We start from the raw sequence: 20,507 nt of genomic DNA, 5'->3' as shown, positions 1-20,507 counted from the left end.
CTTATTTTCTGTACTGATGTATTGGCGCTCCCCTCAGTAGCAGTCACTCTGAAGCTATCATTATTTTTGTTATTTTGCAGCATGGCTGAATTTGGAAACTCAACTGAGCAGGTGATAGAATCTGCATTTTGCCACTCTGTGGTATCATATGTTGGTGCTCTTGCATACTACACTACCACTTGGTAGCCATGATATTTTCCTCTGTTAGCTTACTCATTTCAAGAATAGGAGGAACACATTTCCATTTTCAACCTGTCACTTCCACAGCAAGCACCAGAGGGAGCACTTTTGCTAAATTAGACCAATAAAATTTTTCTCCACTCTTACCATTCCATAAGTTTGCATTACCTAATTAGTTCATTTAGCACCCATGCATTCTCCCTCAAACCTAATTACGTTCTGTGCTTTTGGAATCAGAGTCCTTAATCTTAGCTCAGCCTTAACCAAATCAGTAAGTCCTGTGAATTGTAACTATTTATACATTGATCACTCCTATTTTTTTTTCAAACAAATACTTTGAGAGAAATAAAAATGGGAACTCTGCAGCAGGTGAGCGAGCACCTGGAAGAGAAAGACAGTGCAACACTTGGGGCAGGACTCACCATGAAATCACATTATGATGAATAGTCTACTCTACTGGAACAACAGTCAGCCTTTTCTTCCCAAATGACGACCAATGCATCTTGCGCATCAAGCATCTTCTGTTTCTGTTTCAGAAATATTCTGTTTAGCTGATTACAGAGCCCGTCTCAATTTCATTCAGTGAATTTTGAAGTATGCACACCAGGATGATGCAAAATGAGGGGATTCCCTAGAGTTACCTTGTTTAAAACAGAAGTTCTTTCTTTTCTTCTTTGTCCAACAGAGCAGCACAGGCCTGATGGCAAAAAAACTAGGAAATCAAATGCGAATCTCAGCCATTGAAATGAGCACAGGTAAAGATATAGAACATACAGAGTCGGGAGATGGGGCAATGTGCTCTGTATAGTTGGCTTTAACGTGTAGGTTGGAGTTGTAGATTGAGCCAAATGTATCCATTATTTGCAGGGTGTCTTAAGCAGTGGAGGAGAGGAGACTGAGGGCAAAGGATGGCCATAGATGGAGTCGCAAAGGAGAGCAGCTCAGTAGGGACCTGCTAGTGTGGATGCCATCTTCCCTCAGTCTCCTCTCCTCCACTGCTTAAGACACCTTTTTTAAAGTTTTCACGGACTCAAATGTTTCATCTACCAGTAAATCAAATTATGTGCTAGATTTTTAGGACATAGCACTATAGAAGTCTACTCTGCAGAAGGAGGCCATTTGTTCATCGTGTTTATGCTGGCTCTTTGCTAGAGCATCTAAAACTAATCCCAGTGCCTTGCTTTCTCTCCATATCATCTGCTTCAAATGTTTATCCACTTTTCCCTTAAAAGATGCAATGGTCTCTGTCTCAGTTATTCCCTGTGGCAATGAATTCCGTACTCTGTTAACTCTCTGTGTAACCTCTCACCTCAGTTACTTGATATCACTTTTTTAATTGATGACCCTTTGTCAGAGGAAATAGGCTTTCCTTATTCACCCCATCAAAAGCCTTCATAATTTTAAAAACTTCTATTAAATCTGCTCAGCCTGCTCTTCTCCAGTGGAAATAGCACTGATATCTCAAGTCTATCTTCATAACAATAGATTCTCATTCCTAGATTTGAAGGAAGATGGCATCCACACTAGCAGGTCCCTACTGAGCTGCTCTCCTTTGCGACTCCATCTATGGCCATCCTTTGCCCTCAGTCTCCTCTCCTCCACTGCTTAAGACACCCTGCAAATAATGGATACATTTGGCTCAATCTACAACTCCAACCTACACGTTAAAGCCAACTATACAGAGCACATTGCCCCATCTCCCGACTCTGTATGTTCTATATCTTTACCTGTGCTCATTTCAATGGCTGAGATTCGCATTTGATTTCCTAGTTTTTTTGCCATCAGGCCTGTGCTGCTCTGTTGGACAAAGAAGAAAAGAAAGAACTTCTGTTTGTATAGTGCCTTTCACGACCTCTGGATGTCCCAAAGCGCTTACAGCCAATGAAGTGTGTTTGAATTTTGGTCACTGTAATGTAGGAAACGCAGCAGCCAAATTGCACACAGCTAGGTCCCACGAGCAACAATGAAATAAATGACCAGATAATATGTTTTAGGTGTTGGTTGAGAGATAAATGTTGGCCAGGACACCGGAAGAACTCGCCAGCTTTTCAAGTAGTGCCGTGGAATATTTTATGTCAACTTGAGAGAGCAGATGGGGCCTCGGTTTAACGTCTCATCCGAAAGACTGCACCTCCGACGTGATGATACCAGGGCTTAAAGAGTTAAGTTCTGAGGATTGGTTGCATAAATTTGTATTCCCTTAAGTTTAGACGGTCGAGCGATGATCTGGTTGAGGTGTTTAAAATGATAAAAGAATTCAACAGAGTAGCTACAGAGAAGCTATATACTCTGGTAAGGGAGTCCAGAACAAAGGGGCACAATCTTAAAATTAGAGCTAGGCCATTGAGGTGTGAAATAAGGAAGCACTTTTTCACACAAAAGGGAACATGCAGGTGGTGGTGATGTTCCCATGCGCCTGCTGCCCTTGTCCTTCTAGGTGGTAGAGGTTGCGGGTTTGGGAGGTGCTGTCGAAGAAACCTTGGCGAGTTGCTGCAGTGCATCTTGTAGATGGTGCACACTGCAGCCTCGGTGCACCGGTAATGGAGGGAGTGAATGTTCAAGCTGGTGGATGGGGTGCCAGTCAAGCAGGCTGCTTTGCCCTGGATGGTGTCGATGCTTCTTGAGTGTTGTTGGAGCTGCACTCATCCAAGCAAGTGGAGAGTATTCCATCATACTCCTGCCTCTTGTGTCTTGTAGATGGTGGAGAGGCTTTGGGGAGTTAGGAGGTGAGTCAGTTGCCGCAGAATACCCAGCCTCTGACCTGCTTTTGTAGCCACAGTATTTATGTGGCTGGTCCAGTTAAGTTTCTGGTCAATGGTGACCCCCAGGATGTTGATGGTGGGGGATTCGGTGATGGTAATGCCATTGAATGTCAAGGGGAGGTGGTTAGAGTCTCTCTTGTTGGAGATGGTCATTGCCTGGCACTTCTGTGGCGCGAATGTTACTTGCCACTTATGAGCCCAAGCCTGGATGTTATCCAGGTCTTGCTGTATGTGGACACGGACTGTTTCATTTTCTGAGGGGTTGCGAATGGAACTGAACACAGTGCAATCATCAGCGAACATCCCCATTTCTGACCTTATGATGGAGGGAAGGTCATTGACGAAGCAGCTGAAGGTGGTTCGGCCTAGGACACTGCCCTGAGGAACTCCGGGCAGCGAAGTCCTGGGGCTGAGATGATTGGTCTCCAACAACCACTACCATCTTCCTTTGTGCTAGGTATGACTCCAGCCACTGAAGGGTTTTCCCCCTGATTCCCATTGACTTCAATTTTACTAGGGCTCCTTGATGCCACACTTGATCAAACACTGCCTTGATATCAAGGGCAGTCACTTTCACCTCACCTGGAATTCAGCTCTTTTGTCCATTATTGGTCCAAGGCTGCATTGAGGTCTGGAGCCGAGCGGAACCCAAACTGAGCACCAGTGAGCAGGTTATTGGTGAGTAAGTGCCACTTGATAGCACTGTCAGCGACACCTTCCATCACTTTTCTGATGATTGGGATGGTAATTGGCCGTATTGGATTTGTCCTGCTTTTTGTGGACAGGATATACCTGGACAGTTTTCCACTTTGTCGGGTAGATACCAGTGTTGTAGCTGTACTGGAACAGCTTGGCTAGAGGTGTGGCTAGTTCTGGAGCACAAGTCTTCAGTACTATAGCCAGGATGTTGTTGGGGCCCATAGCCTTTGCTGTATCCAGTGCACTCAGCTGTTTCTTAATATCACTTGGAGTGAATCGAATTGGCTGAAGACTGGCTTCTGTGATGGTGGGGATCTCAGGAGAAGGCCGAGGTGGATCATGCACTCGGCACTTCGGCTGAAGATGGTTGCAAACGCTTCAGCCTTGACTTTTGCACTCACGTTGCCATCAATGAGGATGGGGATGTTCATGGAGCCTCCTCCTCCCGTTAATTGTTTAATTGTCCACCAGCATTCACGATAGGATGTAGCAGGATTGCAGAGCTTGATCTGATCCGTTGGTTGTGGGATCACTTAGCTCTGTCTTTAGCATGCTGCTTCTTCTGTTTAGCACACATGTAGTCCTGTGTTGTAGCTTCACCAGGTTGGCACCTTATTTTTACGTATGCCTGGTGCTGCTCTGAACAAAAATTGGCCTAACACTGACCCCATGGTACATAGTTTCAACCCTTTTCCTATCCAGCATTTTGCAATGTTAAATAATTAAGCAGTTGTGACGTCAGTTTCTGTACCCAGAATAGTAGTGATGGAAAACTTGCATCGATTAGAAGTTATATTTAAGTGACACTGTAACATTTTGATTTCTAAACTCTTCCATTTAATACACTACCCACAGGGTGGGAATTGCTGACTTTTTCAAGTAAGTTATGTATTGGAATTTACCACATGTGTTCATCCAGTGTCTTTGCAGAACAATATATTTAACCATTTGTCCTATTCCCTCTGTTCCAAAGCTGTGTGAGAAACCTGGGGAGCTGCTGCTTTGTGAAGGACAATGCTGTGGCGCCTTCCATTTAAAGTGCCTAGGTTTAACCAAAATGCCTGAAGGAAAATTTATGTGCAGTGAATGTACCACAGGTAAGATATGTATTCATGTAGTAAAGCCTAGCTATAGTGCAATAATAGTTTCAAAGATTGATACATGGTATCCTATTTATATATAATTGTAAAGTACATTGATAATAAATCATAAATTACATTCTGTATTATCCCTAGAAAAAACTGCAAGTGCTGTTATTTAGCAATTATGCTTAAATGATCCATCTTCCTTCCAGTATTTAAACATTTTATTTCTTGTATCATCGACCCCATTCATTTCGTAAAATGTTTCTCCCCTTTTAGCCACCTTCCCACCCCTCTTACAGTACAGCAGACCCACAAGTGGATAGGCAGGCTCCCAGGGCGCTCGGAAGTGTGCAAGAGCAGACCTTGTTAGATCATCTGATAGCCTTGCATTCTCCGCAGAGAAGCACTTAACCTCTGCTTTATGCTTTCCTCAAGTACATGTCAGAGACATGGGTGCTCACAAGTGCAAACCTGCATCTCACCATTTTGTGATATACAATTCTGTGCCACTTTGAGTTCAGTTTTTTTTTAAAGAGTCTTGGTTATTTGTATAAAATGGTTTGACAAGTATTTTTTTAAAATTTCAGTGGAGGATTACAGACTAAGTAGGTGAATGCAAAGACTCTTTAAAACAGAAGATGAGCAAAGGAAGTTTAGAATAGGTTAACTGTTAGGTCTTCATATGGAGATTTGGGCTATTTAAATAAAAGCTACTAGAAAAATAATGGTAAGTGTCTATTGTAAGCTTCTACTTCATGTTTCACAAAGCTTTTCTACTCCAAATCTATCCTGGATAACACTACAATAATATTCCAATGGATAGAATATAATGGGTAGCAGAGAATGAGTAATAAGCCAGTAACAAATGGGTTCTGATGGCATCATAAACCAAAAAAGTGAAATCAGAGTTAGGTGACCCAAAGGGAAGAAGGGAACATTTTTAAAATTTTAAGTTCAGAAAAAGTGCTGGCGAATATTGCAAGGTAGGAAAGAATTCCTTTCTGGCATCAGGGAACAGTAGAGAGATATCTGTGAAAATAGGAGCTGTTAGAATAAGGTATTTTGGAGCTAAGAAAGTAGGTACAGTTTGGGGTAGGAAGGATAAGCTCCTTAGGATGATAGAGAGCGTAATGTCATGATGATGTAGTTAAGGAGAGGGCAAAGAAAAATGGAAAGTAGTCTATAGGACCATAAAATTGTGTGAACTGCACAGGTGGTACTAAGATATTGGCTCATTTTTTATACAACTGGTCACTATCATATCTATATAAATACCACAGTGCATTTTTTCTTAGAAGTAGTGTTGTCTGTTTTGCACAGAGCAGTTTCACTTTCTTGCACTGGAATGCCCCAGACTACAGTTAATCCATTTACGAAAAGGTTTAATATGAAGGGGAACCCTGTTGGTGTTCATTTTGGATGTTCAATTTATTGTAAGCTTATATGGTGGCCTTACACAGGTAAACTAAAAAAGAAAGTCTTGCACAAGAATGATAAAGGAAGCAATGACTTGAAGTTTGTGTCAAAAATTTCTCTTGGCCTGTTGTCAGACAAAGTTAACTTGACAAGTGAAGCTTTCTGACATTTTGGTGACATTCTCTAAAATGAAACTATGCTCCTCCAAACAATTAAAAAGTGACATTACTGTGTGTTTTCACCAGGTGTTCATACTTGCTTTGTGTGTAGAGAAAATGAGAAGGATGTGAAGCGATGTCTTATGCCACTGTGTGGGAAGTTTTATCATATGGAGTGCATTGAAAAGTACCCTACCACTGTACTGCAGAACAAAGGATTTCGATGTTCAATCCATGTATGTCTGTCTTGTTATGCCTGCAACCCTGCTAATCCAAGAGCAACCAAAGGTACTGTACACAGAGAATAATCTTTATAAAAGATAAAGTTCAGAATAAAAGGGTAGAGAAAACTATTTCTCTGGGAGTTGTAATCAGTTCCACATTGATCTGCTTTGTTACATTTCTTGTCATCTTTTCTGACAGGCCTAAGTTTAAACTTATGCATCAGAGCATTTTCTTTGATCAGTGGTTATTCGTGAGTTACCTAAGACTTTACACCGTAACAGATTTTGTCTGATAATGCTTCTGTGATGCGCCTTGGGATGTTTTACTTTGTTAAAGGCATTATATAAATGCACATTGTTGTATTATCTATATTAAATGATGCATCCATAGCTATGGTAATACAGTAAGTTGTTAGGATAAGTGAAAATTATTGTGAAAGTGATCATGGATACCTAATTCTACAGTATCAAGCTTAAATAGGCTAAAGCATAATATAGTCTCACATTTGGTTCTGTCTATATGTATTTCTGTCTTTGTGTATGATTAGGTCGACTGATGCGCTGTGTGCGGTGTCCTGTGGCTTATCACGCCAGTGATAATTGTCTGGCAGCAGGATGTGTGGTCCTGGCTTCAAACAGTATCATCTGTACTAACCACTTCACTGCAAGGAGGGGCTGCAGGCATCATGGACATGTCAATGTCAGCTGGTGCTTTGTGTGTTCGGAAGGTAAGGTAAAGCTGGAAGTAAATGTTTTGTACTTTTGTTTCTTGTTGTTTTTCTCAATTGTTTAGTGAATAATCTTAGCCTTGCTGAATGAACAGGAACTCCATACAACTACACAAATTCCCTCATGTAATCTTTTTTACAAACATGTTGAGAACATCTATCACATTCCTGACATCACACCTCAACATCTCAGGTGTATAAGAAGGGAAAGGCATGTCATTTCTTTCTGACCTGCAGTACCTGGCAATCTACAAACCTCTGTACAGAAGTCATACTTTGACCCTAAGACTTTAAATATGAGATGAATAGAATACAAAATAAATATATTTCTATGAGGTGAAATGGGGGTGCAGTAAGAATAGTTTTGTGGATAAATAGAGAGATTAAACCTAAACTGAAACTTAAAAGGGGGACACGTTATAAAATTAGGACTAACAATACTAAAAATAATAATGAGGAATGTAGAAAGTGCATTGGCAAGGTGAGAAGAGAAATTAGAGGGATGAAAAGGGAATATGGAAAAAAGGATAGCAGGTAATATAAAAGGAAATAGTAAGAGCTTTTATAAACATGTAAAAAGTAAAAGAATAGGGACAAAGGGTAGAACCACTCAGAGATGAAGGGGGAAGTCCAATTGTGGAGGATGAAGGTATGGTGGAGATATTAAAGAAATATTTTGCATCAGTTTTTACAAATGATAATGGAAGTGAGAATGTCAGTATATTAAAGGAAGGTCTGGAACAATTGTTCGAGATAACTGTAGAAAAAGAATTAGTTCTGAAAAAATTAGTAGAACTCATGATGGATAAGTCTCTGGGCCCTGATGGCATGAACTGTAGACTGTTGAAAGAAGTCAGGCGATAACCGAAGCTCTTAGCACAATATTTCAATCCTCCTTAAATATGCAAATTGTGCATTTGGACTGGAGAGTAGTCAATGTAACACCTTCGTTCAAGAAGGAAGAGAAAATGGAGTTGAGGTGCAGATCAGTCATGATCTACTTGAATGGTGGAGCACGCTCGAGGGGCTAAATGGCCTACTCTTGTTCGTGCTCGAGCGTGCTCCACCATTCAAGTAGATCATGACTGATCTGCACCTCAACTCCATTTTCTCTTCCTTCTTGAACGAAGGTGTTACATTGACTACTCTCCAGTCCAAATGCACAATTTGCATATTTAAGGAGGATTGAAATATTGTGCTAAGAGCTTCGGTTATCGCCTGACTTCTTTCAACAGTCTACAGTTCATGCCATCAAGGCCCAGAGACTTATCCATCATGAGTTCAACTAATTTTTTCAGAACTAATTCTTTTTCTACAGTTATCTCGAATGTTCCTAATGTTCCTAGAAGGTAGGACCAAGTAGTCTACGCTGTTGTTGGTAAACTCTTAGAATCCATAATTCGAGATAAAATTAGTGAACGTTTAAGAATGTGCAAGTTAATCAAGGATAGGTGTATTGATTTTATTTTAAAAGGCAAGTCATGTTTGACAAATTTAATAGTTTTCTTTTGAAGAAGTGACTGGATAGATAAAAGAAATGTAATAGATGAAGTATATGTGAATTTTCAGACATGGTCAGACATGGTAAAATATCTCATGAGGCTTATTAGAAAAATTCAGCTGATAGGTATAAGAGGAAATGTAGCAGCACGCATAGAAAATTAGTTGATGGGTAGAAAAGAGAGTGAGGATAAATGAGTGTTGTTTGGATGGGAGAAGGGTTGAAAATGATGTACCCCAGGGGTTTGTGCTGGACCCACTTTTGTTCACAAAATATATAGATGATTTGAACTATAATGTAGCCAACACAATTTCGAAATTTGCTGACGACACAAAAGGATTTGGCATACAGCAAGGAGAACTGTAAAAGACTTCAGGAAGACAAAGATAGGTGACAGGTGTTACCTGAAATTTGTGAGGTATTACATTTCGGGAGGAAAAATACGGAATGAGTATATGGAAAGAGACTGAAGGGTGCAGATGAACAGAGACCTGGGTTCAAATACATAATTGCCTGAAAGTACGAGCGCAGTAATGAAAAATGCCAACAGCATATTCGGTTTTATCAATAGGGACATAGGGGTAGATTTTACCCCCAAGAATGGGTGGGTTGGGGGCGGGTGGGAAGGTAAAAATTGTAAAAAAAAAGCAAAATCCGACCCCAACCCAGGAGTCAGGTCAGTCAGTGAAATCTTTTAAGGAGGCTGCGAGCCTCCACTTTACATAATTTTATTTTTAACCCATGGAGGCCGGGTGCCCGGGCCGCCCGGCAGGTAAATGAAGGTGAGAAGGACCGGATCCATGAGGTAAATGCATTAACAGCATTGCTGGTAGGCCAGGAGGAGCAGGAGTGCTTCCCCTGGCTCCCCTAGCTTACCTCTTTACACACCCTGCGATCGGACCCTGTGATGTCCGACTCCCTCTCTCCCCTTGCCCCCCACGATGTCTGACTTCCCTCGCCCCCCACGATGTCTGACTTCCCTCACCCCCCACGATGTCAGACTTCCCCCACCCCCCGCGATGTCTGACTTCCCCCGCTGTGTCCCCCACCCCCCGATGGCTGACTTCCCCCTCACGTTGGCCGACTTCCCCCGCTCCCCCCACCCCCACGATGGCCGACTTGGACCCCCCATCAAACGATGGCCGACTGGGCCCCTCCACGCTGGCCGACTTGGCCCGCTCCCCCGCCCCACCGACGATGTCCGACTCTTCCCCTGCCTCACCCATCCAAACTCCGGATGGACTCTGTTCTTTTCCCCCGCCACCCTCCCCCCCGCCCCCATCCAAACCCTGAAGACCCCGATCTCTCCCTGGCTGCTTTTCCCCCCCCACAGGCAGCCGGCTTGTTAATCTGGCTGGCTGTCGGACGCGAAACCTGTTGAAAATTTTTTTTAAACGTCGTACCGTCAAAATCGGCACGACGTGCGGGAACCCTTCGTTCCAGGTTTCCCGTCCAAAAATCCTCGCCCCTGCTTTCTTATACTGGGGCCAGAGAGTGTACAGCATAGATTCCTCCAAATGATGCCAGAGATGGGAAGCTATAATTAGTTATGAGAAGACGCTGGAGCGGATAGGGATAAGAGGAGATTTTATAGAGGGTTTTTAAAATTATGAAGGGTTTAGGGTTAAGACTGTTTCCTCTGGTTTGGTGACAAAGGGGTATCAATTTAAAATGGTCACCGAGAGGGTTAAGTAAGAGATTAAGAGAAATTTCTTTATGCAGAGGTTTGTTGAACAATGGAATGCTTTGCCATAGGAAGCACTGAGGCAGAGTATTAAGGGAAAATTTGATATATAATTTGAAGCAAAGCGAGACACAGTGCTATGGAGAAACAGCAGGATTGTGGGATGGATTTTGCTTTCCTTCAGCAAAGAACCAGTACTGACGCAGTGGGCTGAATGGCCTCCTTTGCTGTAAACTTCTTTGATTCTATTTAGATCGCTTTCCCATAGGCAATACCTGAATAGTGACCGTAGAGACTTCCCAGGTTAGTGGCTAATCATCATAACTGTGCCTCAGTTCCTGGAGTACTCGTGTGCAATGCTACAGGAGATCAGCTAGTACTAAAAATAATTGTAAAAATCTACATGATTGAATTTGATTGTTATTTTGCAGTTCCTTGGAGACGAGCCATTTGTTCCCTCTCACCACCAGGGATCACTGTATTGCCTTTAGCCTAAGGCACATCAGAATAATGGCTTCACAGACAATTCCATACATCAGTATCTAGAATCAGTAGGCACAGGAGCTGAATGTTACTAACTATTCCCAACTTGGGCACCTGCCTTATCAGCTGAATAGCAATTTTCAGGGCTTCCTAGGAAGTCACTTTGACAAACCCATTCTTACAAAGAGCCGGCATGGACTTGATGGGCTGAATGGAGGCCTCCTGTGCTGTAACCATTCTAAGTCTCTTTGACTCTAACCCATAACTAATATGAGAGAGAACAAGATGGCAGTACTCCATTAGACTGCAAAATAACAATCAAATGCACTGTTTTTTTAGCATTACATAGATGAGTGTTTTATAACAGTACTCACTCATGTTACATTTATTTTAAAACTCAGTCAATACTGAAGTTTCCTTGCTTAAAATCCTTTCAGTCAGCACCCAGGACTGGAAAGGATGTCAATCCACATTATTCCCTGTTGAGTTGCTCTTACTGTTTACTTATGTAACTGTCATTCTCCTCCTTTCCAGGTTGAAGGGTCTGTGTTTTGTTTTTTTGACCTGGTCTCATACTCAGTCCTGTTACACCAGCGATCAGTGTTGGGGCTTTTCTCTGCAATAGCTCCAAGACTTGAATATTTCCTTGGTGTCTTGTGTGAAACTAATCCAGCTATATGTTTGTTTATTTTACATCCTTATATACAGTTAAAATAGCCAGAATCAAACTCAAGCTGGCTGGCTGGCTGGATTTCTTTTAGTTGATATTTCTATTGCTGAGCAGTTTCTCCCATTTATCAGTGTTTGTACTTTGCTTCCACTATTTGTTTTCCTTCTTACCCTGCCCTGGAATCTAAACTGTAAATGTCTATTTTTATTGTCAGGTGGCAGCCTGCTATGCTGTGAGTCATGTCCTGCTGCCTTTCATCGTGAGTGCCTGAACATTGAGATGCCTAAAGGAAAATGGTACTGTAATGACTGTAAGGCTGGCAAAAAGCCACACTATAAGGACATCATCTGGGTTAAACTTGGTCGATACAGGTCAGTCTGGAAAGAATATTAGTAATATATGCTAACAATAATAGGGTATACAATCATTTGGTTCAGTTTAGATCCACTTAAGAAAAGGCAAAAAGCATGGAACTAGAAAAAGTTATCAAGCCCATTTCTTCCCAAACTTAATGTACATTCTATTCTTAGACTCTTATCTTATGCGGAAGGTTCTTGCAAAGTTTCTCCCTGGCCCACAAAGGTAAATCAAGCAAAACTCTAAAATACCTGTCTAATCTTATGTCCTACACCGTGGGCTCGAATTTAGCAGGCCTGCGGGTTCCCAGCGGGTGGTCCTCCGGGAGCGTCGAAAACGCGGACGGCGAAATTAGTGGGTTGCCCACGCGATCGTAGCAGGCAACACACTAATCGGAATCAATTACCTGCTCCTCCGGGGTCCACGGCGCTGGCCTGCGCGTCGGTCGGGCTGCGCATGCGCAGTACGATCTGTCAGCTGGAGGCTCTCTAGTTAAAGGGGCAGTCCTCCACTGACAGATGCTGCAACCAATGGGACAAATTGCAGCATGGAGCAGCCCAGGGGGAAGGCTGCTCCCAGTTTAATGATGCCTCACCCCAGCTATCATCAGATGGGGTGAGGAGGAGGGGGAGGACACAGATCTTCCCCCCGGCGGGCGGGAGGAAGCGGTCTGCCTCTGCCACCAAGAAGGCCTGGCTCGAGGTGGCAGAGGGCGTCACCTGCGCCACCAACATATCGCCCACCTGCATACAGTGCAGGAGGCGCTGCAATGACCGCAGTAGGTCCGCCACAGTGAGAACACGAAGTCTTTCCCCTACACTCCGTCTGCCACAACACTGCCCCCACCCCAAATCTCCTTCGGCACCGCCAACACTATTCTGTCACATCACCCTTCATACCCACTCACACCCCGTCCTCATCTTACTTCCACCTACTCACCTCGCCAGTACTCACCCTGCCACTAACACGCAACCCAATCCTCATACAATCTCATTGCTCCATCCCATACTCACCCTCTCGTGCATCTCCCTCACGGCCAGCCTCACTCAACCTGCCACCACCTGTGCTGCAGCCACAGGGCATGCATCACATATGTGCAGTAGGCAGCGTAAGGCAAACGTCTCGTCAGCATGAAGGGGGTGCACAAGGGTGTCTGAGGGTTTGTCATGGGTGTTACCCATATTGAATTTCAGAGCAACAAACAGCACCCATTATATTGACACCACCACTGCCATGTCTCCGCGAATCCTGTCCGTTGTGTCCAATAATGCCCGCTCCTGGGTATCACTATGAGGACCCACCACTGATGCCACCCATCGTGTTACTGCAGAGTAGGTGCAGGTGTATTTGCAGGGCTCGTCCGCGCAGACGACTGAGAGACATCAGCGGTGTAGCCGGCTGCACCCTGGAAGGATGCGGAGGAGAAGGTGTGGAGGGCAGTGGTGACTTTGCCAGCGACAGGTAAGCAGTTGGTGCTGGGGCCAGCCAGGAGCAGCTCGGCATGAAAGAGGCTGCAGATCTCCACGACTACATGTCGAGCGAATCTGCGCCTCCCTGTGCACTGCTGCTCGGAGAGGTCTGGGGAGCTGCGCCTCGGTCTGTGGACCCTGTGGCGAGGGTAGTGCCCTCTGCGACGCGTCTCTCTCTGCGGTAGCCCTCCCTCCTGCTGTGCAGGTGGGCGTGCAACAACACCGTGTTGGGGGGATCCACGTCTCTGCGGCGGACGGCGTGGACTGCGAGGCTGCTGGTGCTGGTCATGCTCTTTGTCCTCCGAGGGTGTCCACACACCACCCAACTGGCAGGTGTTGGTCTGAGGGGTTGTGCAGGGTAGGTGTGTGGTTCCTCGGACTGGGGCTGCGGGCTCGTGTCGGTCTGTCCTCTGGCTTGGCGGGGGGTGGTGGAGGGCAGGGGTTGCCCTATGTGACGCGGTGGCCTCCTGCGTGGGTGAGGGCTCGCCCCCGTGGAGCGCACCTTGGCACCTGCCACAGGCTGCTGGCTGCAACACGCCTGGTTGGATGGAGACTGTTTCCCCCAGTGTGGGAAACTCACTGCCTTGAACCTAAAATCCCACACTTCCTCTTTTGACAGCTGCTTCAGCTCATTAACTGACCACAACGAGCAAGTTAAGTACTCTCAAGTGGAACCCCGCTGGCTTTAATTGCCTGCGGGATTCCCACCAGCGGGGCTTGCGCGCGCAGCCCCGCACGTCAGCGCGGTACCCGGAAGTGGCCGGGATTTCGTCGCGATCCGGTCACGTGACCGGAGATCGGGATTTTCGGGGCCCCCCCGCTGGAAACCCGCAGGTAACCCGACCCTAAAATCGAGCCCTGTATATCCTAAACCAGTTGTCTCTTTTGATATTTCCATGGTGTCCTCAGCTCAAGAGCCATGATGTTCCACACTCTTTGATCATTTCTATTTTGTCATCTTTAACCTTATAACCCTTCACCCCAGTCCTAATCAGATCTCTGTTCACTTTTTAAAACAAAAAGATGTTGATGATACATTGGTAGCTGCATTATTTAGGAGTCTTTGTGGAAAAGAAAAATGTATTAAATTTCAAGTCTTGCTTGAAGCATTTTAATTTTAGGCTCATTGACTTTAGTTCCCTGTTCATGGTCCAGTTTAAATAACCTGAATGCGCCTACATTATCAGCATTTTAAATTATGCCTCCTCTTGACCTTTATTTTAGTGAAAATAAATTGAGGACTGTGGTCTTGGACTTTCATGTTGTACTGCCCAACGTACTTGGGCAGGGATGGGAAATGGAGCACTGCTCTATTTTCTGCCGTCAGTCCGTGCAGTCAGTGGAAGCACAAAACACTAAAATGGACAGCCACGTTCAAATAATGTGGTAATGTCCTATTTTGCATCATTACTACCTCAGTCGCACCAATTCATATTCTCACCCAGTTTTTTTTCTTATTCGTTCATGGGATGTGGGCGTCGCTGGCAAGGCCAGCATTTATTGCCCATCCCTAATTGCCCTTGAGAAGGTGGTGGTGAGCTGCCTTGAACCGCTGCAGACCGTGTGGTGAAGGTTCTCCCACAGTGCTGTTAGGAAGGGAGTTCCAGGATTTTGACCCAGCGACGACGAAGGAACGGCGATATATTTCCAAATCGGGATGGTGTGTGACTTGGAGGGGAACATGCAGGTGGTGTTATTCCCATGTGTTCTCGCCCATTTAAATGGGCATCCAATTTTCAGCACTAGAGACAAAGCAGAAGTAGATTTTTAAAACTCAGGAGTCACTTTGTACCTTTGATTTACAGAAAGCTTATTTCTCAGACGATTTTGTTATTTTTTTTGCTGTTGACGACTACTTTATCATCTACCCTTGTACCAGTGTTACGTGGCTAATATTTTCTCTCCCCACCCTATTGCACAGAGGGCATATTGGGTTTCCCATAGGGAATTTCCCTGAACTATGTTTTTTGGAGGAAGAGGAGGAACAGGGGAAGTTGCCAAATGGTTAGGAGGTGCACTACACCTATCCACCAGTACCCCCACATTAGAGTATGCAGACTAAGGTGTTCCAACCTCCAGTTGTCTTAAAACTGCTGCTTGCAGAGTTTGTGCTTTACAAAGGCAACCATCAGTGAGTTATTCTACATACTGCGACCTGGCCTATTGCCCACTTTTACCATAGGCACACTGCTGCCAGTGTTCTGATATCAGTAACATTAGCCAATTACTTGTTCACAGATGCATAAAGTTAATCGTGGGGATTGATGGTAAGCCGTTGAGGAACTTTTAACACAGCAAGGTAGAGGTAATAGTAAGTGGCAAACAAGCTTAGTCAAGTGAATACTTGGAAGGTGTGGATGGCCTGATAAAGTCATTATGCTTCTAGCAGCACTGAATGGCCATGTGTCGAATGGTAGAATTGCCAGGGCCTGCCCTGACCACCTCCATCCACTTATCTACTGGTGCTCTCTGGGGGGGGCCCTCCTTTAGCCAGTTCCAAAGACAGCCTCCCTCTCAATCCTAACCTCATGAAGCAGCACATTGTGAAGTGCTTTGGGATATTTCTGAGAGATGTGAAAGGTGCTTTATAAATGTTTGTTCTTTCTTAATAACACACTGGCAGAAATGAAGTGCTTTAAATAATACAATTTAATTCACACCAGTATTATATCTGCCCACAGACAGTCCAGTTTCCACAAGTTACTATCAGTGTAGGCTTTCTTTCATCATTATCTTGCTATCACAATTAACCTAATATTAGGAGAATGCTAAGAAATATATATGTATAAGACATTTAGATACACCACACCATCAAACCTCATTTGCTCACTAAACTCCACATTTGGGGTAAAGACTGTAAATTCACATTCTTAGGGGACTGAGTGCATGTTGCCAGAACAGTTTTTGGTCGTGAGTCATGAACCTTAAATCGTCTCAGAATTCCATTGAGTTTTATGCTTTTTTTCTTGTCAGGTGGTGGCCTGCTGAAGTCTGTCATCCCAAAAATGTTCCTACAAATATTCAAAAAATGAAACATGAAATTGGCGAGTTCCCTGTCCGTTTCTTTGGCTCCAATGACTACTTCTGGACTTATCAGGCACGAGTGTTCTCATACATGGAAGGGGACAAAGGGAGTAAAGACAAAAAATGCAAGGGCCTTAACACCATCTTTAAAAAAGGTAATGCAGTTAAAAGCAGGAACATTTGGGAATGTATAACTAAGGCAAATTATATTAGCATTGAGGATTAGGAAACTTCCCTATTGAAGGCATCTGGTGTCAGCATCAAGCAGTGGAGAAAGTGCTCTTTAAGGTATTATTAGAGGTTATCATCAATGACTGGGCTTTGGAAATCGGCAGAAATGGTACTCATTCCAGGGGGCAGTGGGAACATTTTCTCAGTGCTTACAGCCCTACCACATTAGCATTGGAGAGTGTAGTTTCAAAGCTTCTCACTCCTCCCCAAGACAGTACCGTTTTGTCTTTGCTGCCATTTCCACCTCACCCATCTGAGGTGAATAAATATTTCACGTGTTGCTAAAACAAGATTTCATCCGTGTTCAGAAATGCAGGGACATCAGTAAATACAAATAGTTACTGCCTTTTATGGAACTCAAACACGTAACATGCCTACAATATATATGGCCTTACAAAGTGGCTAGTGGATTATATTCTCCATTGTTATCAATTGAGATAACTTCAATATTTTGAATGTTAGCTTTCAAAATTACTGTAAAGCTGCCACATGAGCAATAATTCTACCATTATTTAGACCCTCCTAAAGAAGACTTGTTTGGCAGATCCCTCCTCAATGCTGGCATTAAAAATCAACTGAAAATTTCCACCCTCAATCTTTGCATTCAGGCAGGGAACACTACAGGTAGGGTCTTCATCCTTTGAATGAGGACCATCCTCTGCATATCACAAACCCCCTACTATATCCGTAACTTTTGTTTATAGTTAATATTGTTGTTGAGAAAGTATATTTATTTTGCCACATTGATTGTTTGGTACATGCTGCTTTCCTTCTGGGAAAAGAGCTGACCAAATAGGTGGCTTTTTTTATGAAATAGGAGAAGAGTCAGAGGATCAACACCCACTTCCCATGTTGTGACATCATCAGCGTTGAAGTGCCTTAAAAGTTATTGCTCTCACAGTTTTTCTACTTGTAGCGTGGGCTTATCCTAGTGACATGTGGAGGATGCTTTTCGTTTGCAGGATGAAGAAAATGTTACTGTGTATAAAAAGGTTTTTTATAAAATTTCTGTAGTAAACAAGAATCTTCCTTATTTTGATATTATTGACTGCCTTAATATTTAGCATCGGTATGAAAAATATTTGCTTTTTAAAATTTTAAAGATGGTCTTCAATTCTGCTACTGTTCAAATATTGGGAGCAATTCATATAAGTTGTCTTAAGATGTTGGGAAAAGGTTATAAACTTCACTGGTGTTATTGTTATTGTAACTGTACCGGTACGTCTGGTATTTCACACTGGCTGTCTCTACAGCACTACAGGAAGCTGCAGAAAGGTTTGAGGAGCTGAAAACCCAAAGAGAGACGAGACAGGCTCAGGAGGAGAAACGGAATGAAAAAAAACCACCGCCATACAAACATATCAAGGTATAGATTGACAGCTAGTCTCAGCATATACCGACCAGAGTGTACCATAGTACATCAAGCGCATACATACTGCTGAATGCTATGCTGCATGCAATACATGTTGGGTGATGAATAGTACATTGCTGGTATGGACCATAGAATACTGCAGTATATTAACCATATACAGACTGGAGAGTAATGCTCTATATCTGGCACATATAAGCCCCGATTTTAACATTGGGTGAGCGTTGAGCCTAAGGCCAGCAGGGCGAGTGTCAGGCCAGTGGGGCAAGAGTTGAGCTCGCCGGCATGAGTCCTGGTCCATTTTTACTCCCAGGCCTCATTTAAAAACATCAGGCCTGACTCCTGTCCAAACTCGGAGTCAATGACGTGAGCCGTCAGGAGGCCACAGCCGGGGGCCATTCCTGCGGGTATGGTCCCCGGCAGTCAGGTAAATGCACTAGGGGGCTGACAAGGATTGCAGTCTGGGGAGGGGGACGGTGGGGGGGGGGCAGCCTGGGGCAGGATAGACCTATGGTTTGACAAGAAAGCTTAAAAATTTAAATTAACTGACCTTCTCAGCCTTCTGGTCGTGCTGCCCTGTGACGCCGCAGTTCCTTGGCGAGGCTGGTACCAGGCACCGACCTCGTGACACAAAAACACAAATTGACATCATCAGACCCTGACTTTTGAATCTCAATGGCCTGCCTGTGGCGAGGGTGTCACACATTGCCTGAAACACACCTGTTAAAATGGCACGGGGTGCGTGTGCGCATGGATCTGGTAACTGCAGCGCTGCCAATATTTTAACCCAGCATGCCCTATTCTCAGTAGTCGCAGAGGGTTTAAAGTTGGAGTCATAAACTGCTGAGTGCTATGCTACATTCAACACTAGGTTCCATCCACCACTTACAATCTCGAGAGCACTGTTGTGTTCCACAGTTGTACAGTTGAATCCTTAGGATTACTGTACATTGATATTCCACTGTCTCTGTGCTTGCGGTCCCTTTAGATTACAGTGACTTACTGTTCAGACCTCATAAATTACATCCCTCTGTGTGTAAAGTTTAGGTAGTAAAGGTCTTTATTTGTTTATGCGCCACATACAAATAGGGTATTGCTGACATCTAACAGGGGACATCATCTGGGATCTCATTAGAAAAGTCCCGCTATGAGCATCCTCCACTTTACTGTAGTGTATTTTAATTTATTTCCTAACTCCTTATACACCCTTAGCAGGACCTCCTCCCTGTTCTTTCCTATGTCGTTGGTTCCAACATGGACCATGACGACTGGTTCTTCCCTCTCCCCATCCCAATTCCTTTCATGTACTTCGAAATAGCTCTTACCCTGGCACCATGTAGGTAACACACCCTCCGAGACTCTCAATTGCAACTGCAGAGGATACCTCCTGCTCCACGGAGCCTTGCTTAGCATTCTGGCCATCCTCACTGCAACCTTCCTCCTTATCCTCACAGGTAATGAGTACATTGCACCTGTTGGACAGGACCAGTTTCTACATTTTGTTTATTAAGTTCTGTTCTCCTGCTGCACCTCTAGTTCTTGTTAGATTTTCCAATAGCTTAGCTCAGGCAAAAAGATTTCATTAACAAGCAGGTTATATATTTCATGTAAAATTCTTAACTTAAATAATACTGCTAAAGCCACTAATCTGATGCAAGGCATAACATTAGAACGGTGAACTGTGCTAGTACCCGGGACACTGTTTAATTATAAAAGTCTCTACTATCTTTCTGGCTGAAAAAGCTGTGAGATCTCTGAACTTTTGGTCTGGTGTATGTGTAAATACTTTCTAGTTCTCTCCAGTATATGCTAATGTTAATCCTGTTTCCTATGTGTGTTCATGAAATTGTTAGTTAATATTAAAGTTGATTTTAAGCTTTAAATGCATTGTGGTACTCCATCACCTGAGGTGACTGCGAAACATAGGTTGAGCCTATTTGAAGTCTAGTGCAAAGTTTACTGTAGTTGGAGTAATTAGCCTTTGATTGCAAAGCTAGGAAAAAATACAACTTTACAGATCTTAGGGGATAAATTCACTCATGGGAATTGCAGTGAAACAGTTGAAAGATAAAATGCTACCTTAAAAAATGCTTAACACTCATCTTATTTTTGCTAAAAATTGTGAACAGAGGAAAATATACCACAATGTTTCTCTGCTTCTTCAGCTAAGAGATGGGGGTGCAGTTCCATCTGAGGCCTTGGTTTTAAAAAAAACATTTTTGCCTAAGATTTAACATGGTATTGGCTTCTTCAATTCTGTCATAATGCATAAAGGGTTAAGAACCGGCTTCATTCACAGGAAAACATGTTTAATTTTTGATACAATTGTTACAGTATTGGTCAGTTTGTCTGAGGGAGGGGCCAAGCCAATCAATTTGAATACAAACAACTGTCAGATTTCCCCAAATATGTATTTGGTTGGCAGCTTTTGGGGATTTATTAGGCGGTTATTTAAATTTGCTTGCTC

General features: G+C 43.6%; 1 protein-coding gene across 1 annotated transcript in view; it reads left to right on the top strand.

Annotated features, from left to right (window-relative positions):
• Positions 1 to 20,507, top strand: part of LOC137332220 (histone-lysine N-methyltransferase, H3 lysine-36 specific-like) — a 205,674-nt gene that overhangs the window by 143,250 nt on the left and 41,917 nt on the right. Inside the window, exons 15-20 of the mRNA XM_067995913.1 lie at positions 4,615 to 4,738; positions 6,388 to 6,588; positions 7,073 to 7,252; positions 11,805 to 11,961; positions 16,390 to 16,595; positions 17,925 to 18,037. Of these exons, the coding sequence (XP_067852014.1) occupies positions 4,615 to 4,738; positions 6,388 to 6,588; positions 7,073 to 7,252; positions 11,805 to 11,961; positions 16,390 to 16,595; positions 17,925 to 18,037 (981 nt within the window). The remainder of the gene's footprint in view (positions 1 to 4,614; positions 4,739 to 6,387; positions 6,589 to 7,072; positions 7,253 to 11,804; positions 11,962 to 16,389; positions 16,596 to 17,924; positions 18,038 to 20,507) is intronic.

Source organism: Heptranchias perlo, chromosome 14, assembly GCF_035084215.1.
Source record: "Heptranchias perlo isolate sHepPer1 chromosome 14, sHepPer1.hap1, whole genome shotgun sequence".
NCBI lineage: Eukaryota > Metazoa > Chordata > Chondrichthyes > Hexanchiformes > Hexanchidae > Heptranchias > Heptranchias perlo.
Note: the sequence above shows the minus strand (reverse complement) of the source record. Positions and strands in the feature narration are given on the sequence as shown.